We start from the raw sequence: 25,355 nt of genomic DNA on the forward strand, positions 1-25,355 counted from the left end.
CATTTTTATTTTATTTCCCAGAGAACCAACTTTTGGTTTCACCGTTTCTTAGTATATAGTTTTTCAGTCTCCATTTAACTGCTTTCTGCTATAATCTTTACTAATTCTTTCCTACCACTAATGGTCGACCTACCAGTTCTCGGGAGGGGTGGGTTAGGTGTTTGAAGTGCATCATTAGGCTGTTTCCTTGGGGGGTCTCAGTGCCAGGTCCCCCTCCCTTAGTTTGTTTTGCTTATGGCTAGTGCTTCACCATTTGGGCCACAACTCCATTTCTGGCTTTTTGATAAATAATTGGAGAAGCATCTACTGAAACTGAAAGTTAATATTCTCTTCAAGAACCTCTGAGAAGCTGAGCACCAGTGGCTCACACCTGCAATCCTAGATTCCCAGGAATCTGAGGGTCATGGTTCAAAGCCAGCTTAAGCAGGGAAGACAGTGAGACACTTTTCTCCAATTAATCATCAAATAGCTGGGAGTAGAGTTGTGATTCAAGTGGTAGAATGCCTGCTTGTTTTCTTTAAAAAAATGCTCAGATATCAGTATGACAACACACACACACATACACAGAGGAATGAAAGAAAAAAATTCCTCCTTTTCACACAGCCACAAGGTAGACACTATCCATCTTAATAAACCAAGGAGAAACTAATGAAAATGAAAATTCACCATTTGGTATTTCAGAGAAACATCTTTTTTACATCTCTTAGTTAATTCTGAAGTTAAATACTCCTGTAGTTTAAGTATTACAAAATGTAATTTCTCTCTCTCTCTCACTCTCTCTCTACACACACACACACACACACACACACACACTCACACACACACACACACTGTGGTATAATTATTTTAACTTAGTAATGAATAAATAAAAAGGAAATTTTTTATTTATGTATAATATATATACATGAATATGTATATACATATACAACATATACACATATATGTACATACATACATAGATTACACATGTATGTGTGCATGTGTTGTCTACACATAAATGTATATATTTTCTATTCAGCATGACTAATGAAAGTAACTCATCATCTATTACTATAAAATTTTTATGTATTTCTTACTTTTCATCAATGATATTTAAATAGGAATATATCAATGAAAGTTTTAGGATGTTTAACTCAACTTATTTTCTGTATTTAATTTGTATAATTATGATAACTATAATTTTATTCCTTATTAAAATTCATAAATATACTACATACCCACAGTGAACACTCATCTCAGTCATCCTAAGATACTGATTTGGTCATTTTTGTTAATAATGATAATTCTATCTCTATTATGTTCAAAATGGTTTAAACCACTACCCAAATGTTTGCATGGAGAATTTTTGAATGTATTGTTATTTCAAAGGTGATGTACAGAAGGGTTACAATTACACAAGTCGGGTAATGAATGCATTTCTTTTTAAAGTGTCTCTCATTTTCTCTTTTCTTTTTAATTTTTAATTTTCATAGTGATCAATAGTGGGGTTAAAGTTACATTCATATGGTACTGTGTACATTAGTTTTCTCCCAATTTCCCTCCCAGACCCTTCCAGATCGTAGAGTCCATCTCTAACATATTGTCTTGTGAATATCGCTGTTACACTAGTTCATCCTTTGTCATTTCACTAATCATCTTGTTTTCCCCCTTCCCTTCCCTGATTCAAATAAGCAAATAAATATAGGCAGCAACAAGAGGATAAACCACAAGGGAAAGAAAAAAGAAAAAGAGAAAAACAGAAAAGAAAAGGGGAGTAGAGAAATATCTTCACATAGAGCATTATGAACAACAACCACCAGGATAGATCCCTTGTTCCCTTATCCTGATGTTCATTTCGTTTAGATTCTTCCTATCTGGTCATGTGCACATAGTTTTTGAGCTATTGTGTTCCTCAGCTAGGAAAATCCTAGACGCATACTAATTATGACAAATGAGGAAAACCATGGAGCCTATGTTCCTTTGGGACTGGCTTATTTTGCTTAATATAATTTTTTCCAAGTCTTTCCATTTCCTTACAAATGGGACAGTGTCAATCTTTCTGATGGCGGCATAGGATTTCATTGTGTATATATACCACATCTTCTTGATCCATTCATCTACTGAGGGTTATCTGGGTTGGTTCCATGTTAGCTATGGTGAATAATGATGGAATGAACATGGTTGTACTGATAGGTTTAGTATGACCTTGTTTCTGGACATTTGGGTAAATGCCCAGGAGTGGGATTGCTGGGTCATAGGGGAGCTCTATGTTTAGCCTTTTGAGAAACTGCCATATTGCTTTCCAGAGGGGTTGAACAAGTTCACTCACCCATCAACAATGTAATAGCATTCCTTTTTGACCACATTCCCACCAGCATCTGTTGTTATTAGATTTCTTGATACTGGCCATTCTAACTGGAGTGAGGTGGAATCTCAAAGTTGTTTTGAGTTGCATTTCTTTTATGGCCAGAGATGTCGAGCATTTCTTCATGTGTCTATTGGTCATTTTATTTCCTCTGCAGAGAAGTCTCCCTCTAAGCCTTTAGCCCACCTTTAATGGATTTGTTTTTGAGGGATTTAATTTCTTGAGCTATAAGTATATATTAGATATAATACTCTAGTCTGTATGGCAAATGATGACCTTTTCCCATTCTGTGGGCTTTCTATTTATCTTGCTGTCTATGTCCTTTGTCATACAGAAGCTCTGAAGCTCAATGCAGTCTGATTTGTCCAAACTTTAATTTGTTGTGTTTCTGGGCCTTTATTGAGAAAGTTTTGACCTGTGCCAATGAGCCCAAGTATGTCTCTTATTTCTTCCTGTAAAATTGTCAGGGTATCTGCTCTTACCTCAATGTCATTGGTTCATTTAGAGTTGATTCTTTTGCAGAGTGACAAATAAGGATGCAACTTTAGTTTTCTACAGGTGTTTAGCCAAGTTTCCAGCACTGTTTCTTGAAGAGGCTGTCTTTCTTCCTGCCAGTATTTTTGGCTCCCTTATCAAAGGTTAGGTATCCTTAAGTCTATAGGTTCATTTCTGGGTCTTCAGTTCTATTCCATTGGTCATCAGGCCTGTTCTTGTGCCAGTACCAAGTTGTTTTTATTACTATAGGTTTGTAATATAGTTTGAAGTTTGTTATTGATATTCTTCCAGCATTTTTCATTCTGGTAAGGATGGTTTTTTGCTATTCAGGGTCTTTTTATTATTCCATATGAATTTTTGATTGCTTCCTCTATTTCTTTAAAGAATGATGTTGGGATACTGATGGGCATTGCATTGAATTTGTATATAACCTTGGGCAGTACTGACATTTTCATGATGTTAATCCTTCCAATCCAGGGTCATGGCAGATTATTCCACTTCCTCAGATCTGCTTTAATTTCCTTCTTCAGGTTTTTAAAGTTTTCATCATAGAGTTCCTTTGCTTCCTTGCTTAAGTTAATTCCTAAGTATTGTATTTTCTTTGAGGCTATTACAAAAGAAATTGCTTTCTTGATTTCAGCCTCTCTCTTTTTTGACATACAGGAAAGCCATTGATTTTTGAGGGTTAATTTTATACAGTGCTACTTTATCCCAAAGTTTTATATTAGCTTGAGTAACTTGGGAATGGAGTTCATAAGGTTCTTTAAATACCGAATTATGTCATTTTCAAAGAAGAACAATTTTACTTCCTCTTTCCTTATTTGAATCCCCTTTATGTTTGCTACTTACCTTATTGCTCTAGCTAGGAATTCTAATTCTAAAGAAGTGGAGAGAGCAGATATCCTATCTCATGCCTGATTTTAGTGGGAATGGATTTGACCTTTTGCCATTAAGTATAATGCCAGATGTAGGTTTGGCATATATAGCTATTATACTGAGGAATGTTCCATGGATTTCTAGTTTCTCCAGAGCTGTTATCATAAAGGGGGCTGGATTTTATCAAATGCTTTTTCTGCATCAATTGAGAAAACCATGTGGTTCTTGACCTTGCTCCTGTTGATATGATGGATTATATTAATTGATTTGCATATATTGAACCACCTTTGCATACCAGTGATGAATCCTATTTGATTATGTTGTATGATTTTCTTGATTGTTGAAGTTGATTGGCAAGGATTTTGTTAAAAATGTTTTCTACCAATGTTCATCAAAGAAATAGTTCTATAGTTCTCTTTCTTTCATGAGTCCCTGTCTGATTTTAGGATGAGGATTATTGTGGCTTCATAGAACGAGTTTGGTAGAGAGCTTTCAGTTTCAATTGCATTGAAGATTTTGAGAAGAATTGGTGTCTGTTGTGCTTTGAAAGCCTTAAAGAATTCAGCTGTGAATCTATCAGGTCCTGGGCTTTTCTTGGGTGGAAGGTCTTTTATAGTCATTTCTATTTCATTACTTGAATCTGTTTAATTGGTTTTGATCTTCTTGGTTTAGTTTGGGTATGTCAATATTTTCTAGAAATTCTTCCAGTCTCAAATTTGTTGACATAAAGGTTTGAGAAGCATACCCTTATAGATGTTCTGGATCTTAGTAGTTTCTGTTGTGGTATTTCCATTCTTGTCTTTGATTTTGTTTATTTGTGTGTGTTCTCTTTTTTTGGTTGTTGTTGTTATTCTTTTTTTTATTTACAAAATATTTTATTTTATTTATGTTTTTTATTGTAATTAATAAAAGGGTTACATGATATTTGCCATATAGAAGGTGCATTGATTCACATACATTGATACCCTTTCACATGTCTTGGTACCCTTTACCCTCCCCCCCACCCCCCCATCTTGGTTTTCCCCCTTCCCTATCAAATTTCAAATAACCAAATACAAATAAATTCAATATATCAGATAACAAACTGAGGTACTGTAACAATATGAGATACCCAAGGGATAGTGTGTTCTCTTTTTTTGTAAGATTCGCTAAGGATCTGTCAATTTTATTAATTCTTTTCAAAGAACCAACTCTTTGTTTTGTTGGTTCTTTCTGAGGGTTCTTTGGACTCTAATTCATTTCATTCTGCTTTAATTTTAATAATTTGGATTGGAGTTTAGTTTGTTTCACTTTTTCCAGGATCTTGAGTTGCATCATTAAATTATTGGTTTGAGATTTCTCCAATTTCTTGATGTAGGCACTCAGAGCTACAAATTTTCCTCTGAGTACTACCTTGGCTGTGTCCCAAAGGAGCTAGTAATTTGTGGTTTCCTTTTGGTTAAATACTATAAACTGCTGAATTTCTGTTCTGATCTCTTCAATTACCCACTGGGATTTAAACAATATCTTGTTCTATCTCAATGAGTTACGGGATTTTCATTGGTGAAAATCAGTGTTGAGTTCCAAACTTATACCTTTGTGCCCTAAGATGTGATCTGTTTTCGAGAATGTTCCATGCGCTGCTAACTAGAACATATACTCTGGTGTTACTGGACGGAATAGTCTGCAGATGTCTGTTAGGTCTAGTTGGTCTATGAAATTGTTTACTTTTAAGGTTTCTCTGTTGAGTTTTTGTCTTGTTGATCTATCCAGAGGTGACAATGGTGTGTTAAAGTCACCAATGATCACTGTGTTTGGCTCTATATATGTTTTTAGTTTAAAGTGTTTGATGAAGTTGGGTGCTCCAGCATTTGCTGTATACATATTTAGAATGATTATATACTCCTGAAGACGAGATTCATCAATTAATGCATAAAAAGACCCTTTGTCTATTCTAATTTTAATTTGAAGTCTATTTTATCAGATATAAGGATGGAAACTCCAGCCTGTTTATGGGGACATTTGCTTAATAGATTTTATTCCACCCTTTCACTTTCAGAATGTGTTTGTTTTGGGGGGCAAGATGTGTCTCTTGAAGACAGCAGAAAGATGGATATTGCTTTTTAATTGGAGAATTAAGTCCACTAGCATTGCATGTTAGAATTGTGAGGTGATTGTTATTTTCTGACATTTTATCTTCTGCTTTTTCTTTGTTTTTGTTTTTTGTTAGTCATGGGGCTTGAACTCTGGGCTTTGGGCACTGTCCCTGAGCTCTTCAACTCAAGGCTAGCACTCTACCACTTAAGACACAGTGTCATTTCCCATTTTATGGTGGTTAATTGGAGATAAGTGTCTAACGGATTTGGATTTCTGTACCTGGGCTGGCTTTGAACTGAGATTCTCAAAACTCAGCTTCCTGAGTAGCTAGGATTACAGGTGTGAGCCACAGTGCCCAGCATTTTTTATTATACTTGCCAATTCTCACTATACTTATGTGGAATTCTATTTAGTGACTTTTCTCTGTCAATATCACTTTCATGTTGGTTTACAATGTGCAGAACATCTCTGAAAATTTTCTGTAATGCTAGTTTGGTCAATATATACTATTTCAATTTTTCTCTGCTGTGGAATGTTTTTATTTCCCTCAACTATGAATGAAAGCTTAGCTGGATATAGTATTTTTGGTTGGCAGTTATTTGTCTTTAGGGAATGGTATACATCATTCCAGGTTTTTCTTGCTTGCATGCTCTCTGCTGAGAAATCTTGAGAAATCTGTGGTTATTCTGATTGGATTTCCTTTGTAGGTGATTATTTTCTTCTCCCTGGCAGCTTTGCAGATCCTTTCATTGGTCTCTATTGATCATGTATGGATTATAATGTGGCAATGGGATGCTTTCAATGCTTTCTACTTTGTTTTTTTAACTCTCCCTTCCCTCTCATTGGTCATTTTTGATTATTTGCATCTCTCGCTTGATTTCTTGCATGATCTTTAACTGATTGATTTGGTTTTTTAGTGCTCTCTCTAAAATCCTTTAGCTGAGTAGATACTCTTTCCTTTATTAAACTTTCATTATCCTCATGTAAAATCTTATTTTTGGTTTCCAACTTTTCATTTATCATGTTTACTAGTAGCATCTGTAGGGCATCTTGGGGGCTGCTTGACTGCTCTGTTGCCTGTTTGAGTGGGATATGTGGTTCCTTGACTTCCAATTATTCTTGAGGTTCTATGGCTTGTTCTGCCCATTTTGGAGTGGGAGAAATGCTAATACTATACAACACAACCATTTTAAGATAGGAGATAACCCAGAGCTCTATAGTAATCAGAATTTATAGGTTCTCAATCTTAAACAGGTATTTTCACTCTCGCCTTCCTTTTGTGGATTTAGAAATCAATATCATCACTGTACACAATTTTTAGGCAAAAATCAATCTGAACCCTATGGTACTCTATTGGTCTAAAAAGAAAAGATACCACCACATGTACAGATATAATCTGGGTCAACAACAAACAATTGTAGATCAAGTAAATAAGGAATTCCTCTAAGGAGTGGGGGACCAGAAATATATGGGTACAATGAAGGGTAAGGGGAAAAAGTGGGAGAACAGTGATGTGTGGAGTAAAAGGAGCTAAGGTAAGCTCACTAAGTCCTGAAATTCTGCAAAAGGAACAAAAATAAATAATAAAATGAGCAACAACAAAAATTGTATAAAGAAAAAATGTATATATATTTAGAAAAAGAAATCAATCATTAAAAAAAACTTTACAAAGTCATGGAAGTATAAAGAAGTAATACTAAAATTAAAAAAAACACCGAAATTGATATGTATGGGGCTGGGGAATGAAAAGAAGAGTGTGAGTTACATATGTATACAATTCATGAGAATGGCTATGTTTCTAGGAATGAAGCGAATCACGATGAAGTAGTAAAGGGAAGAAGAGAGGGAAGGCGAAAGAAAGAAGGAAAGAAAGAAAGAGAGAAAGAAAGAAAGAAATAAAGAAAGAAAGAAAGAAAGAAAGGAAGGAAGGAAGGAAGGAAGGAAGGAAGGAAGAGGAGGGAAGGATAAAGCTAAAACAAAAAAAATGAAGAAAAAATTCAAAATTGACCAAAGCAAAAACAAAAAAAAACAAAAAGGACACAACAAAAACAACAAAGAACAAAGGAGCCAAGCAATAATAATAATAATGAGGAGGAGGAGGAGGAGGAAATTCAAAATGGAAATAATGCAAAAGGTAGTAACAAATTACAAATTACATTTCAAAAGAAAAAAAAGAACTCTTCCATTTATTTGGGGGGGGGGGTGTTGAGTCTCCCTTGTGCCTAATAACTAGTCTTTAAATGGGCATCTGATTTCCTTGTGACTATTACAGGGCACCAGGTGCAGGTGGAAGTCTCTCGCCCAGGGACAGGCCAGCAGGCAGAGAGCATGCTCCCCTGTTCTAGACTGGATCTCCCCTGCTCTCTTTGCCAGTACAGGGAGAATCTGAGCCTGTGTTCCCTTAGGGAGAGGTTCCCTCCTCTTGATGAGAATTCTGGTCCCGTGAATTTGGGTCGCCCTAGGAACCTGGCTGCCCCTGGGAAAGGTCCAGAATGGGTTACTCACTAAGTCTGGAGCTGAGGGTCCGCGGGATCCCTGGGACCTACTGTGCGCTAAGGCATCTTGATCGCTGGTGTGCACCTGCAAGCGGTGGGCGCTCAGTGACGGGGCCTTTCAGTTGACCGGGTCTGCTGCACAATGGCAGCAGTCACTCAGCTGAGTCAGAAGCCCCTCTGTGCCCTTGGGGTGGCTGGTGACGTGGTGAAGATGGAGTTCTCGAAGTGGCGGTGCAGGTGGCAGAGATCTGCCTACATCTGGCAGAAGTCTCCGGCACACTTGGTCGTTTTGAGTTCCAAGGCATCTCTTGTTGGTTGCAAGTTGGTGTGTCCATTGCCTGCAATGGTCGGGGGACCAATGGCGGGTGGGGGAAGAGTGTGTGGAGGCATGGTGATGGCAGTAGCTGTGGGTTCCCATGGTTGGTGAGCTGCTGCTTACCAACAGGGACTGTGTGGAGCCCAAAGGTGGCCAGAGAAGCTTGATGATGGTCCCCGCGAGTTTGGCTGGGACTCACAAGTGTTTTTTGGAGCAACTTCCAGGCCGCACGCAGCTGTTCCTCAACACCAGTGATCCACATGCTGTTTTTCTTTTCTTTTTTTCTTTTCTTTCACTGTCTAAGGAGTTACATCTTAGTTTGCATAAGTGGTTATCTGCTTAGAGATCTGATGAAGTAGGATTCTTGGTAGAAAGTGTGCCCTTAGACCTTAAATCTCTACTTGGTCCGAGAGAGATAGGGGATTTGGCTTTCAGAGTGTTGCCATCTTCCAAGAAGTCCTTTCCCTCATTTTCTTCCAGTTTTCCCCTTCTAATCTCCTCCCCCATACACACATAGGTTGTACAGTTCATTTTCAACATAGTGTTTAGTGAATATCACTGCTGCATCCTTTGGAGAACATTTTTCAAGAAATTCTATTGGGGAAACAAAGAAACTATATTGAGAGGCAAAAAGTATAAAGCATGATTATTGATTATTACATCAGATTTTCAGTATTTTAAATGGTTCCAAGAAATAAATTAGGAACCTTGTAAGCCGTTAATATTGGATATTTTGTTGTTGGTGGTGGTTGTGGGGCTTGAACTCAGAGCCTGGTCACTGTCTCTGAGCTTCTTTCGTGCTTAATGCTAGCACTGTACCACTTGAGCTACAGCATCACTTGCAGTTTTTTTTGCCAGTCCTGGGCATGGCCTCAGGGCCTGAGCACTATCCTTGGACTTTCTCAAGGCCAGCATTCTACCACTTGAGCCTCAGCACCACTTCCGGCTTTTTGCTATGTATGTGGTACTGAGGAATCGAACCCGGGTCTTCGTGCATGCTAGGCAAGCACTCTACCTCTAGGCCAAACTCCCGGCCCCCACTTGCAGTTTTTGAGTGGTTAATTGCAGCTACTTTTCTGCCTGGGCTGGCTTTGAACTGCATTCCTCATATTGCAGGTGTGACCCATCGGTCATATTTTAATAAAGGAAAATTTGTTATGTAAAATAGTAAATACTAAATAGTAAATACTAAATGCCCAAATGGTGGTTCTCTCATGATAGGATTTAAGTTCACATAGATCATTACTTAAAGAAAATTTCAGCTGTGTGCGGTGGCTCATGCCTGTAAACCTAGCTACTCTGGATGCTGAGATCTGAGCATCAAGGTTCAAAGCCAACCCGCGCACAAAGGAACCTGAAACTCTTATCACCAATTAACTCCTAGAAAATGGAAAGCGAGGCTTGGCTCAAGGGTAGAGCATACATAGCTTTGAGCTGAACAGCTCAGGGACAACACCCAGGCCCAGGAGCAGAGTAGTAGCCTTGAGCTGAAGAGCTCAAGACCCAGGCTGAGTTCAAGCCCCATGACCCACAAAAAAGAAGAAAGAAAGAAAGAAAGAAAGAAAGAAAGAAAGAAAGAAAGAAAGAAAGAAAGAAAGAAAGAAAGAAAGAAAGAAAGAAGGGAGGGAGGGAGATATATGAGATATATACCAAGCCTGAAATACATCTGACATATAATATATCTGACATATAATAAGGTTCACCTTGGCTAATTTTTGTTCATTAATTATCATTTTACTATGAGATATGAGAGCTATATTTTGTCTATCTATATGCTGAACCATGAGTTCTCCTTATGCATGGAACAACATTCCAGAATTGAAATAATTTTCCACTTTATATAATAATATTGTAATTTGAAAGTGGCACATTTATAAATATGATCAGAATATTTAGTTTTTAAAAAATTTCAACAGCCAAGTATACTAACTGAGAGTATTACAGTCTAATTTTTGGGAAATTATTGAACCATCTCTCAAGACCTTTAAACTCATTTCTAATTTTCTTTGAAATGCTTTTCTGTGCTACCTGGCATGGGCTAAACATTGCTAACAAAATTGACCTTTAGGTTAATGCATAATAAAAACTCTGAAAGCAAATCTTTAAAACATCTTACCCGTCTCTGCCCGAAGTCTGCATGTTTGTGAGGGAGTGCCTTGTAAAATAAGGGCAATGAGGGTATGAAAAGCGAAGTGATTATGTCAAATAACAGAATTAAGTTTATTTACACATATGATCATATTTATTTATGCATATCTGATAAAAAGCTACTTTTATACATAATAAGGAAGATTAAATTACATGACAGACTGGCCATATTTTTATTAAAGGACTATCTACATTTTAGGCTACTTTAAATTTTATAAATTACTCTGTAAATTAAAATTTTATGTCATCAAGACCAGAAATGAATGGTGCCTTCATTATTATTCCTGTTTTATATAATACAGAATTTATGCTAAATTATGGTAAGTACCTTTTTTAAGTTAGTGACACAGTGAACCAGTCTCTAAATTTAAGTATTCAGTCTCAATATCCTTCAGTGTTTCCTATACTTAGCTGCTATGTGGAATATTCCTGCTTGTTTTGTGAATATCTTCTAACTTCTAACATGTGACTCACAAGTTTCTTCACAAAACATAATAGAGACTATTATTTAGGAGTGACATAACTTGCCTCTTAACCTTTTCCCCAAGTACCCACTCATACAACAACTTTTATTCCGGCATTACTTCATAATCCATAGCTAGTTATACTTGTCACAAGACTTGATCTTGAAATGAAACTACTTCATCAATTATTACCATTTAACTTGAGTGAATATTGAACTCTTCAGTATTCTGGGGCTTGGCCATGATTACTTTAAATTAAGTTGGCAAAAGAGGAAACAAATTAGCTTCAATTTATCGTAAATATATTATAACACAAATAAAAGTAAACTAAAAGGAGTAATATTGGATTTCAATTTGAGAATTCATATTTGTGACTACTGGTCTTCTTTTTACATTACATGGCTTATCCTCAAAAAACTTTAGCTCCTACCATTCTAAAAGGTAACGCTATATGGTATGTTTTTTTTTCCTTTGTACAAAGAATATAAAGACATTAACTATATTTGTTATTTATATGTTTGTTTGCTTATTGTTATAATAAATAATGCAATGATGTAACTTAAAAAACCTTTTAGACTTTTAAAGTACTTCTAAACCAAATTTCATTCACTACTCATATTACTTGGAATTGGTTAATATTTTTCCACATTAATATCTACTTGGAGAAACACACTTCCCTAAGTTTAGAAAGGTGGTAAATAGTAGAGCTTCTGACTCTAAGAAAGGCCACTTTATTCTAGATGAGGACTGTCTTTCATATTATAATGCTTACTCCACTTTACTCAATTTCTGCATTTCACATGAAATATACACGTCAACAGTTTTTTTGTTTGTTTTTTGTTTTTTTGCCAGTCCTGGGTTTGAGCTCAGGGCCTGAGTACTGCCCTTGGACTTTCTCACGGCTAGACCTCTACCACTTGAGCCTGAGCCCTGAGCACCACTTCCAGCTTTTTTCTGTGTATGTGGTACAGAGGAATCAAACCTAGGTCTTTGTGCATGCTAAGCAAGCACTCTACCACTAGGCCAAACTCCCGGCCCCTCAAATCAACAGTTTTTTAAATAATTTTTCTAATTCATCAGACTTTCAATCTAATGTGCACAGCAATTCCTGTTGAACTTTTCCTTTGGCCAGTACTGGGGCTTTAACTCAGGGCCTGGGAACTGTCCCTGAGCTTCTTTTGCTTAAGGATAGCACTCTACCACTTGAGCCACAGCATCACTATGGTTCTTTCTGTGTATGTGTACCAAAGAATTGAACCCAGGCTTTCATGTGTGCTAGGCAAGCACTCTACCACTAGGCCACACTCCCAGCTCCTATGGAACTTTTTTAAAATTGTCTGTTGTTGACCACCACTCCCACATTCTGACTCAGAAGTCTTCTTTTGTTGTTATAATATGTATATTTAATAGGAATAAGATGATTCTGAATAGCATTAATAAACAACTGGAATAAATTAAGCATTCTACTTCTTTCCCATAACCTTCACAAAAGAAAATATACCAGGCCTGTCGAAAAATTAGAACCAAATAGATGCTCAATTTTGCTTTCTTTACCAAAATTTTAATTTTGACTGCTCAATAGTTGAAAACAAAAGTTCTTACTATCTGGAGAATAGAAAGTAATCTTATTTATGAGGATTTCCATTTAGAGTTAGCCCAACAATGCACCAAAATTATTTCATACAGACATACAAAGCAGAGAGCATGTCTTGCCAATCTGTCATAAGATATATAGTCTTATTGAGAATTTAGCATCACAAATATGAAATTCTCTAGTAAGAATATGGAACAGATAATGTCTATCAAAATTTTATCACACGTAAAAATGTGCATCTGCACATCAGTTCATCCTTTTGGAAAAATACACATTTGACAGTGGATGTCATTGCGATTTTTACTACTTTTGGGATCCTGAAAATTCTACTGAGACTGAAAATTTTGTCTTCATTTGTCTCTTAATATTCTTTACTTTATATTAGAAATGATTTTAATAGTGTTATAGGAGTCATTTTAATGCAATTTCGGCACACTAATTTTTCAGCAACTGCTATGTCATCACTAACACCATCAGCAGTCCCCACATACTTCACCATTTGTTATAGCTAGATGGGGGAAATGGTTTTACATCATAATTGACCACTGAAGGATTTCAATTGTACTCCCTTTCTGTGACCATCACTCACAGAGCTTGTGATTATTACTCACACAAATCATCAAAGAAATTTCTGTTGTTTAAACATCATAATATTACTGGCTATGCTCTTGAAGGACTTAATCATTTGAATATGCTGGTTTTCAACAGAATAAGTGCTAATATTTTAAAGATATTGACTTAAGATTTGTGTGCAATGGCCTCATATTCTTCAAGAGATCCTATTTTCTCTTATGAAATAAAGACTTTAAGAGCACTGTTAATGAATAGGAATTAATGATCATGTTCTATCGCAAACTCTATGTCCAACTTTAAGACACAATTTATGATGGGAACAGGAAGAAATTGAGATTTGAGAAAGTTCTATCTTAATTCTGCCATGTTTACTCATAGAGTGACTTGGGCAGTTCAATTCTGTATCACTTCTTCAAAAATGTTGAAGTTCCTTTAAGGTTCTACAAATACTCATTCAAACATAAAATAAAGGAAAGAAGCTGATATGGGGAATATATGGTAAAGAAGCCAATAAAGATCCCGACAATCCAGAATAGAGACTAGAAGAGAGTTATGGAGAAAACTGCAGACATATTTGAGAAAACCGACAAGGACCACATTGTGTGGATTTATGATGAGCTTCTAAAAGTTGAGTCTTTTCAAATAATAATGATAATATATTTTCTAAAACGTAGATCTCAAGATTTACATACATTTGATTTAAACCTACTACCAAGATGACATCAAATCTCTACTTTGAAATTCCCTTTTTACCATATTCCTAAATTACAGAAATTATCATAGTATAGTCTCAACAATTGATAGTTTAAAACTCAATAGCACTATTCATTGGCAATTAATAAGCTTACTGTTTTCAGCAACAATATTTCAGGAAAAGGAATGGAGGCTAATCTTGCCCCCTAGAATCTAGCAATGTTTCATCGTTTTCTTCTTCTTTCATTTTTTCCTGTTTTATTGTGTGCATACAAAAATCAACAAAAAAACACAATTAAATTCAGCCATAGAAATCTTTTTTCTAGTGGCAAGAATTTTCTGTTTTAAATTTCTGAAAATACCTTTATTAGAAGAATTTCTCTCTAGTCTTTATTTTTTAAATGGCAAGCTAGTATCCACATTCTTCAGAAATGGTGTTTTCCAAACAAATTTAATTATATAACATTCAATATATTCTTCAATAGTCATTTTTTTATACTTAGCTGTAAGCTTCTACCAATAAGCACACTCTTAATACTTCCCTTTAGAACAGGAATGGTAAACAGAAAAGTGTCAATTTGTTCCTATTTTACTCAGCTCTATCAGTTCACATTTTCTTCTTCAAAAGTAGAAAAGTAGGTGTTTATCTTGCTGAAATCTGTTACTGATATGACAGCAGATATCATTAACAGTGGTCCTTAGTTCATGTAGTGAAGGAGGAAATCTTTTGAGTAAAACATTGGGAAAATATTTATATCATACTGAGATAGATTATTAGCATGGAGAATAAGTCCATGCTCATATTAATGTATATACATACATACATACATACATACATATACATATATATCTGTGTACATATTTATATGAAAAACCCATTTATAAAATGGGCATTGTCTGAAATTCTTCAAAACAAAGATTTGCATATGTTTACATATTAAAGAGGAAAGTAGGTTGTTCGATGTGTGGTATGATTTATATACAAGTATGTTGTTTCAGTTTTGTAATAATAAGTGAGTCATGCAGCTCTAAAAGTTACATGAATAATTTTAATTTAAAATCTATATAAGACATTGGAACACTAAAAATATGTTTAGCTTCACTTATCTCGACTTAAAATGTCATAGATATATGGAAATTTACAATTACTGTATTCCTTGACATTATAGCTGCTACTTTTTAACTATTCCATAGTCACCTCAAAGACAAATACTAAGAGTAATGCTAAAGTTTTATATAACTCTTCCAATATTTGGTTTAAAAAGTTATACTGTCTTTTCTCCACAAGACTACTTGTCTGGCCTAGTGTGATGGCTCATGCCTTTAATCCTAGCTACTCAGAAGGCTGAGATCTGAGGACTGCTGTTTAAACTCAGCCTGGGAAGAATGCTAAAGACACTGAGACAGCTAGCTCCAATTAAACAATAAAAAAACGGAAGTGGTGCTGTGGCTCAAGGGGTAGGGAGGTAGCCTTAAGCTAAAGAGCTCAGGGACAATACCAAGGCCCGAGTCCAAGTCTCACGACCGACCTACAAAAGAAAATAAAAACTAGCAGTCTGACTTATGACTGATTTGATCCAATAGAGCACATTGACATATGAAACCAGGAATATCATCAAGGAATAATGATACAGAACAGATTCCAGATCACTGTAATCTTTTACCAGTATAGGAGTTATTATGAATCAATCTGTTCATGGAAAATTTTTTTATTATAAAAATTTACCCTCTCTTATTTTTAATAATACTCTATAATTACAAAACTTTAATTAAAATATCTATTAAAACATATGCATATATGTGTACATTAAGAAGAGTTATGAAAATTTCCTGAACCATTTCCTTTATTTTTACTTTTATAAGTCATTGATTAAATTTCAAATTTTCTGTATATACATATATATATATATACATATATATATATTGCCAGTCCTGGGGCTTGAACTCAGGACCTAGGCATTGTCCTTGGACATTTTTGCTCAAGGCTAGCTCTCTGCCACCTGAGCCATAGCACCATTTCCAGCTTTTTCTGTGTATGTGGTAAGAAGGATTTGAACCCAAGGCTTTGTGCATGCTAGGCAAGCACTCTACCAATAGGCTATGCTCCTGGCCCCTATATTTTTGCCTTATATTCTGAAAATGAGCTTTTTTGGCTTTTGGCTTAATTTTATTATTTTTGCCATATATTGTATTGTTCCATATCAAAACATGGTATGATTTCATCATTTGATTAAAATTCGTTCACTGGATCATAAGAGTAATATTAAAATTGAGATCCATTCATGAATGTTTCTTGATAAAGCACAATAAAATGGTATTCGTTTTACAGCTAACACCTACATATTATAAAGGGAACCTTGATACACTGAGTATACACATTCTGCAAGCATTTTAATCTCAATATTTTTCTGATTATGGCACAAAATGATGGTAGATATTTCCTTAGTCCTGACAGCAATAAATGGCATTTATTTCATTGAGGTCTGTATGAATAGAGATAATGCACAGCAATATTCTATATGGTGTACACATGAAATGCATTTCTAAAGAAAAGAGTTCTGAAATAATCTTGTTCCTAGTCCAGTACTTTTTAATGTAAGTCAGAATGAGCATTCAGCCCACATTGGAGTGACTAGCTTCAGTTCTAGTTTACTTAAGTCACTCTAGAGTAATGGTTAAGCATATAATACTGGGATTTCGCTGTCAGCTTGGTCAATTAATACCTTGTGAATTTGGCCCACTTCCTTCACTGTTCTATCCTAATAGCTGTATTATAAGCAATTACTTCAAAAGGATACTTTTAAAATTAAGCAACACATTTCAGAGTTCTGTATAAAGCACTTAGAATGGTAGCAGACATATAGCTATCTTTACCTCAAAGAAGCTGGTACAAAAATATTGCCATCTTATTTATTCTTAGCTGATCTCAGACAATTATTCAAAGTTTTGAGGAATTTCTGTTTCTGACTATTTTGTAGTAATTGGTATACCATAGACAATTATACATCTGGACAGCACAATAGAAATCACTGTTTTCCAGCCAGGGACCACAAGTAATGCCTGTCTATGGACCTTGAACGAAAGGAAATCCATAGGGAGTTCCTAGGACCACCTATTTGGGGACAAACCCTGAAATGAGCATAGAGATCTATAAGCCAAATGGTGCCCAAAAGTCATGAGGAGCTGAGATAGCAGAGGTCAAGGTTTGGTCAGGAGTAACTAGACTCTGGAATGTGCATAAATAAGAATTTTCTCAGGTTTTCTTCAGAGGGATCTCACCAACTTCTGATTGAGAGTTGGGCCTTACCTGTAAAGATGAGACCATTGGAGACTTGGTTCAAACAACAAAGTTTTCAAAGAAGATCATTTCTGTTGGCTAAAAGTTAAGGGAAAATATATGAGTAGAGCATGATTGTAAGTAATAAAAGATAATAAAACTTGTAGAAAGTCTATACATAAACAAGTAAAGTAAAATGAAAGATTCGTGGGAATGGGGGCTTAAAAGGATGGTAGGGTAATAGAAGAATCAGTTGGTAGTGGGGAAAGCAAAACATATTTTGCTCTAAACTATTCAGTTTCCTGAAAGATTAGGGCACAACTGTAATCTGTAATCACAGCTAGGCATTTCTAGGAGTGATGAGTTTGAAGCCAGTCCGTACTAGATAGTGGGATTCTCGCTCAACAAAATGTGCAATCTGAAAACAGGGGAAAAGAAAATCTTAAGAATGAATACAGTTTGGGAGCTGGGAGTTTGGCCTAGTTGTATAGTGCACGAAGACCTGAGTTCGATTCCTCGGCAACACATAAACATGGAAAAAGCCAGAAATGGTGGTTTGGCTCAAATGGTAGTGCTCTAGCCTTGAGAAAGCCCAAGGACAGTGCTTAGGCTCTGAGTTCCAGACCCAGGACTGGCAAAAAATGAATACAGTTTGACACAATGTACATATATATGTATATGTGTATATATGAAACATATATTTAGAATTCCAGAAAAAATTATGTTCCAATGAAAGAAAGACTACTAAAAACATACCCTTCCAAAATCTCCAATTTAATGCAAAACATAAACTTAACAATATGGATGAAGTTGCCAACACCAGTGGCTCTACTCAGCAGGCTGAGATCTAAAGAACACAGTTTGAAACCAGCCCAGGCAGGAAAGTCCACAAGACTCTTAACTCACCAAAATCCAAAAGTGGAGCCATGGCTCAAGTGGTAGAGCACTAGCTTTCCAACAAAAAAGCTAAGGGACAGCACGTTTGCCCTGAATTTAAGCCTTAGTATTGACCTAGAAAATAACTTGTGAAGCCTAGAAAGCCTCGAACAAGATAAATGCAAATTAAACAGGATCTAGGAACATGGTAAACTGGTGATAATGACAGATAAAGAGAACAAATTTCATTCTGCTCTTCATTGACACGCTATTAGAACTCATTCAGGCATATTTTATGACCTCTTTTCTTTTGGTGATCATTTATTTTCAGTTTATTTTTTTCTCTAAGATTTAATCGAATATTGTTGGTGCCCTTTACTATGAATTTGTTGGCAATTGGAGAATTCGTATTGCCTTATTGTTTGTATTTCTTGTCTTTCCGAGATTTGCACTTCTGAGGCCAAATCACTGGTTGGACGTTTTAATCATCTCCAGTCACTTGGTTGAAATGTTCTCAATGCTCAAGCAGGACTGTTGTGTTTTAATGCATTTTCTCAACACTGGATTGGGGTAGCAAATTAACTTAACAGCCACATTCAGGGTAAAAGGTCTGATCTCCAACACCACTCAGATACAGGAGAACTAACTAGTGTCTCTTGTTGCTCCTGGTATATGGGTGGTGTGATATACATGTTGAAGGCATGGTCAGCGAAGGGTGAGCTGTCCTGTTTTGTTATCCTTTCACCTCATAAATGTTTCTTCTTTGTGTACTGGAAGCCATTGCAGGCCACAAGCAGTTTTGCAATCCATGGATCAAGCAGTTTCCCATTGTCTACAAAGTTCTCCCAAGTTTGTGTCCTCAGGATCAGCAAGCTATCTAAGTGTGGGAGTAGTCGGATAGTAGATGGAGCAAATTAAGTATTAAGAACTCTAGGATTCATAAGTGAAGGACCTGCTGGTCTCAATGATTTCAAATCCTGCCCCACAGTTGATGAAGCTGTGATGGAGAGGAAGCTTAGCGAAAAACACACAATCCTCAGGTCCTGTACTCACAGCTTTCAGTTTTGCTTCTCAACAAATATCACAGCCAGTAAGCAGCTCCTGGAGCCTGTGCATTCTGCTAGCCATGGTGTTGTTGATGTACTCAAAGTGATCCTAAGACAATGGTATATGTTCTAGCCAGGAATGGCAGTGCCACTGACCAGCATCTCCTTCAACACCTAAGCTCACCAGCACCTAAACTTCTCAGCCGACTTATATCAAAATCTCCCCCTCTCCATGCCCATCTCTTCCGGCTGTCTCCCACCCAGACACCACATCAAAGGTGTTCTAAAAATTCCCAGATTACAGTTGTTCCTTGGCTTTCAAGTCCCCAGAGTATCTCAGTGCCAAATTCTACCTGGTAGTATATAGTACAGTTCCTGGAGCTGGAGCATTGTGCTAGGCACAGGTTTGGTGCTGCCCTTCCACGCTGTGATCATCAAGCAGTGAAACTGAGCTCTTGCCAGGGAGGATTGGAAGGCCTGCCACCACTGCCTTCCCTGCCGGACCTACAATCTTCTTACACTTCTCTCTGTACATGTCAGATCTTCTCCCTCACTACCTCTCAAGACCCGTTTCTTCCAAACAGTGGGGTATAATATCCCATGTCTCCCTGAACTGTCACCACTCTCAGTTTCCACTCCTATCCAACACAGCCAGCCAGCAATTCTTGCAGCTGGAACACTCTGCCTAAATTTTCCAGCTGCTACACTTCTCAGTTCAAACGTCAGACACCCTCTTCCCCCATATCTCAGTCTCAAACAATAGACTTTTTCCCAACAAGATACCTCACTGTAGCTTAGTCAGGGGAACAGAAAAATGTCTTTCTTGTCTGATGTTAGCATGTCACCCCTGTCATTGTTCCATTAAATCTCCACTGCTGTGTTTATGGCTTGAGAGAGGTGTAGGTTTGCCCTGTAGCTAACTCTAATCTGTCACTTACCTTGTGGTGGAAGCTTCAGTTTCCCCATCCATTCCAAGCCAAGGCTAGAGCAGCATACTGCTTCCCAGTTTACTCTGTGAAGGGCTTTTCGGCTGCTTTTGTGGTCCCTGGAGTTCTTCATCTCTTTCTCCCTTTTGAATATAGTCTCTCTTTTGTTACACGGATTGCCTATTCACGAAATCAAATAGACAAAGCTTGTACTCATATCTTCCTCTAGCACCAAGAAAAGAGGTGAAATAGGGTTCATATTTGATACTATTACCAACCACTGCTGAACCATTGCATTCTTGACAGTTTCAACACTTTATCCACATAAACAAGTAGGACACTGTTATCTAGCTGCTCAGATACTTCACAACGTTCATCAGCATTTACACTCGGTTAATACACTGTGCTCCATGTATTCCTTCAACTTCAAAAGTATCCTAATGTCCTATCTTCTCAGAATTTTGCTATTAAATTTGTAAAATTCACTATTAAATTCATGGTAAATTTTTGCTGGGGACTATTAACTGAATGCAAGTTAGCATCTGAAATATTATGACTCTAAAAAATACTTTTTTCTCATACTGGACCATGGTGACCATATAGTAAAATTATAATCCATGATTATGTTTATATAAAATATTTAAATGCACAAAAGAAATCTGCTATTGCCATAGTTAAGCAGGTATTCTGTTCTACTGTGTGACTAACAGTTGTTATATTTTCAAATCTAGCAGTTAATTAAAATCATAATGAATCATATGCCTTATATGACTAATGTGACCTTTGCAGATAAATTCCTGCTTCTAACATATTTCTGAAAGCCGTATGTCAATCGTGATGTCCTTATAATGGATATTTAAATTTATATCGATGAGTCTATCTCTTTCAATTATCATTAAAAGTAGCAAATATAAAACTCTCTGAAGTTTATTCTGGTGCTTTATATGCCTTTCTTTCTCCTGCAGTAAATGGGTATCACTAAAACTTTCAAATCATTAAATTTAATGGATTTATTAGTGAAATACTACAGTGCAACTCATTTGAACAATAAATACACACTTACAAAAATGAATGATAGATTATTAAATAAATAAATAAATAAATAAATAAATAAATAAATAAATAAAGGGCCAGTACTGGTAGGAGGAAGAAGGATGAACAGAAAATGTGAAGGAGCATGAATATGGCCAAAATATTGTATTCCATGTGTGAAAATGGAGTAATGAAGTTTGTTCATACTGGTTTGGGAAAAAGGCTTATGGGAGAGTTTGAGGGGGGTGTTTCTAATCAAAGTACATGGTATACATGGTATATATATATATATATATATATATATATATATATATATAGGCATGCTCAAAGGAAAGTCCCTTGTACAACTAATTAATGTTAATAAACACTATGAGGGATAATTATTTGAAAAAGTATATGTAAGTGCACAAAATATTAGACTCTAGAAAGCAGTCAGATGTGATTGAGTTTTGATCTACTTTTCAAATTCTTCAACTAGGGCTTCAGTCTTTTATATCTGACCCAGATAATTGGATATAGGTTGTATAAAAAAGTACTCATGATTTATTTATGTATGCTATGAAGGGAAGTTTTAACTGTTTTGTCCAATTCTCTCACTCAAATTCCATATTATCAGACTCTTTTTCATATCCTCCATATATATTTTTTCTGTTGCCGAACTATGATATACTTAGATGTCAAAATTATCAACATATACTCATATAATTCACATAAAATTATATAGCCGACCATAAATACTAATTTCTGTATTCAAATGGAAATACCATTAGTAGCAATAATCCAATTGAGAAAAAATATTACAATCTTTTTTGTCTTCAGAAAACATACATATCCAATTATGGATTCATAGAGTACAACTATGAAAACTTACTTTAATCATTTGAGTATGATTAATTGTATACAGAAGTAGATTTGCTTGTTTCTGTTTGTATTTAGCTTTGGGGCTTTCTTTTTCCATGATTATTTAACTATTATTAGAAATTAATTTTGCATGCACATTCATATATATGTATGCATGCAATTCTTTTTTTCTTCTTTTTAACTAGTTGTACAATGGAGTCACCATTTAACAATGTAGTTTATAAATATCATATATCTTGATCAATGTCACCCCTTTTATATATGATGCTGTAAATAATTTTATATACTTGACTAGATTTGCTTGCTTCTGCTTATATTCACCTTTGGGGCTTTCTTTTTCAATATTATGATTTTTCTAAAGAATAAGCTATGCACATGATCCAAAAGTCAAAATTACTGAAAAGGTCTCAATTTCACCTGAACTTAATTACAACTCATCCACTGGAAGTATCTATGATTCACATTTAGATGTGTGTGTGTGTGTGTGTGTGTGTGTGTGTGTGTGTGTGTGTGTGTGTGCACATCATTATTTAAAAACTATTTTGGAAAGGGGTGTTTAAAGCACTTGATGATTGTGACATAACTGATTTCCTATTGTGAATTTTTTTCAAATGTATGCTGGAACAGGTACCAAATGACTAACAGCTCTTGCCAATATGGTTTCTTCACAGGAAGAATGGAGACATGCATGAATCTCAGTGCTCTTCACTTTTGACCTTAGTTGGAAGACAAATTGGGAACACAATCTGTGAAATACGTTAATTTGAAATGTGACCTTTCATTTTACTCAGAGACTTCTTTGCTGATCATAACATGTTTAACTGCCATTTTACATTTTAATCGTCTTGCAGCCAATCTTTTGCTTCTCTCTTTCTTTCTGCAGCTGCTTGACAAATACAGCGGTGCTCTGAAAGCCGAAGGTGGAGCCGAAGGAGGACCTACAGAGAAAACTCCTAAAAAATCTGATAAACCTCTGTGGAGACCAGCAAAGGGATCTGTTGGAGTACCTGGAGGAAGACAACCTGTGAGATCTGAATCAGGCCTTCCTATGAATCGCGGAAAAGAACCAGCTGAGAGACAGGCTAGGGTACAGCCTCTGAGTCCTACACGAGGAGTTGCTGTGAATCCACCAAGAGGCTATGCTGTGCGCTTTGCAAGGAGCCGTTCTGTGAGTCCTTTAAAAGATCCTGCCCTGAGTCCTTCAAGAGGTCGTACTGTGAATCCTGCAAGAGGCCGTTCTGAGAATCCTTCAAGAGGCCGTGCTATGAGTCCTTCAAGAGGCCGTTCTGCGAATCCTTCAAGAGGCCGTGCTGTGAAGACATCAAGAGACCATGTTGTCAGTCCTCCAAGAGGCCAAGCTATGATTCCTTTAAGAGGCCGCACTGTAAGTCCTCCCAGAGGCTATGCTCTGAGTCCTCCAAGAGGCCATGCTGTGAGTCCTGCAAAAGCACCTGCTAAGAGGCATGGTAGGGAACGTGCTCTGAGTGTTGGAAGAGGATGTGTTGACAAAAAAGGCAGGCGCTGTACCGTGAGTCCTACAAGGAAGCATGCTGTGCGTCCTAAACAGGAATGTGCTCTGGGGCCAGCTTTCATAAGACCTCCCACAAGATATGAAGGGAAACTTATTCTGGGCTCTGCAATTGGCGTTACTGTGAAGCCAGCAGAAGGATATGCTGAGGAATTTTCTAGAAATGCAAACCGATCTGGCCGGTAAGTTTCCTACATGTGGCTTTTTATATTAACAGGTCCAACGCATATCTGTAAAATGTGATTTTATTTTTTTCATATATACAAGGCAAATACATTCTATGTAGAAACAATCTTAAGGAATTTACATAAATTATACCTTGTATTTTCTATAAATCCCTTAGTAAAAGGAAACAATTTAAAGAAAAAGTACTTTGACTTTAGCCGCATCTTTCCTTAATTTGGGAAATAAAAAAGATCAGAACACAATCAGATTGTATATTTCTATAAACAGATGAAACATTTGAAAAAATGATAACCCTCTCTTCAAGAAAAAATAATCATAATGTCAAAACATTCCCCCAGAGTAAATGTTGGAAACATTATATTGCCATGCTTAATATTCAAAAAGCAACGTTTACACGTAAAATGACAAAATTATAAAGAAAAGAGACTATATAGGCAATCTAAGCAACGTTGGCTTCAAGTCTATTTTCCACTTGAGCGATATTATAATGATTCAAAAATTCACCGAAACAGCAAGCAGCTTTCAAGTTTTCATTTATTTTCCTTCATGAAATGATACCCTATATAGAAAATCTCACAAAAATTATACAACACGCAGCAATGCTTCCTTTAGTACTTTTTTACTCAATGTTTCATAGTTTCAATATAACAAAAAGAAAATATTTAGAATCAAGTGCCTAATGTAAAATAGCACTATTTCTCTACCGCATTCTAAATTGGATTACTAAAAAGATTTTCTGAAACATTTATTCTTCTCTTTGAGAGAAATTCTCTGAGCATTTGTACTTTTATGCCTCTCATATTATAGAGAAAAGTTAGCATTTTGTTGTTGTTATTTGAGACAAATTTCTTACTGTGTAGCCCAAGCTCTCTTGAAACTTGCTCTGTAGGTCAGGCTAGCTTCCAGCTTACCATTCTCCTGCCTCATCTTCCTGAGTATCAAGATTACAGGTATATGCCATCACACCCAGTCAAAGCTCTCAATGTAGAGAATAAAATTTGTTGTGAAGCCATCTTAGGAATATCTTATCTTCCTTTTGAAGAAATGGAAAATATATCATAACTAAAACTACTTATTGTTTCATTAACATAATCTCTCCAATTTACAGAAATCATTTTATTCATAAATTACAATGAATACACAAATGAACAATTTGCAGTATAAACATTTAACTCTTTTGATAAACCTTTTAATGTAAAAAAATTATTGAAAGGTGTAGCCATACTAGCATCTAAATTTAGTTTTTAATTCACTTAGTCAACTCATAAAATACTGATTCATCATTTCCCTCAAAACTTCATAGGTATTAATTAGTACCTCACCTGTTTGACATTCTGAGTTTAATAAAGTAAGCATTACTAGTGAGCATTTATTGTGATAATGCTATATAACATAATCCCCAAATTTCTGTGATTTAAAACAGAAATAAAGCCAGGTACTGATAGCTCCTACCTATAATCTAGCTATTCATCAGGCTAAGATTTGAGAATCAGAATTGAAAAATAACCCAGGCAAGAAAGCCTGTGAGACTTTTTATTTATTTTTATTT

At 36.0% G+C, this 25,355-nt stretch overlaps 1 protein-coding gene across 1 annotated transcript in view; it reads left to right on the top strand.

Annotated features, from left to right (window-relative positions):
- Positions 1 to 25,355, top strand: part of LOC150041105 (uncharacterized) — a 324,318-nt gene that overhangs the window by 244,176 nt on the left and 54,787 nt on the right. Inside the window, exons 17-19 of the mRNA XM_090327132.1 lie at positions 8,254 to 8,391; positions 22,976 to 23,324; positions 23,517 to 23,802. Coding sequence (XP_090183258.1) covers positions 8,254 to 8,391; positions 22,976 to 23,324; positions 23,517 to 23,802 — 773 coding nt within the window. The remainder of the gene's footprint in view (positions 1 to 8,253; positions 8,392 to 22,975; positions 23,325 to 23,516; positions 23,803 to 25,355) is intronic.

This window comes from Megascapheus bottae, chromosome X, assembly GCF_031878675.1.
Source record: "Megascapheus bottae isolate mThoBot1 chromosome X, mThoBot2.hap1, whole genome shotgun sequence".
Lineage (NCBI taxonomy): Eukaryota > Metazoa > Chordata > Mammalia > Rodentia > Geomyidae > Megascapheus > Megascapheus bottae.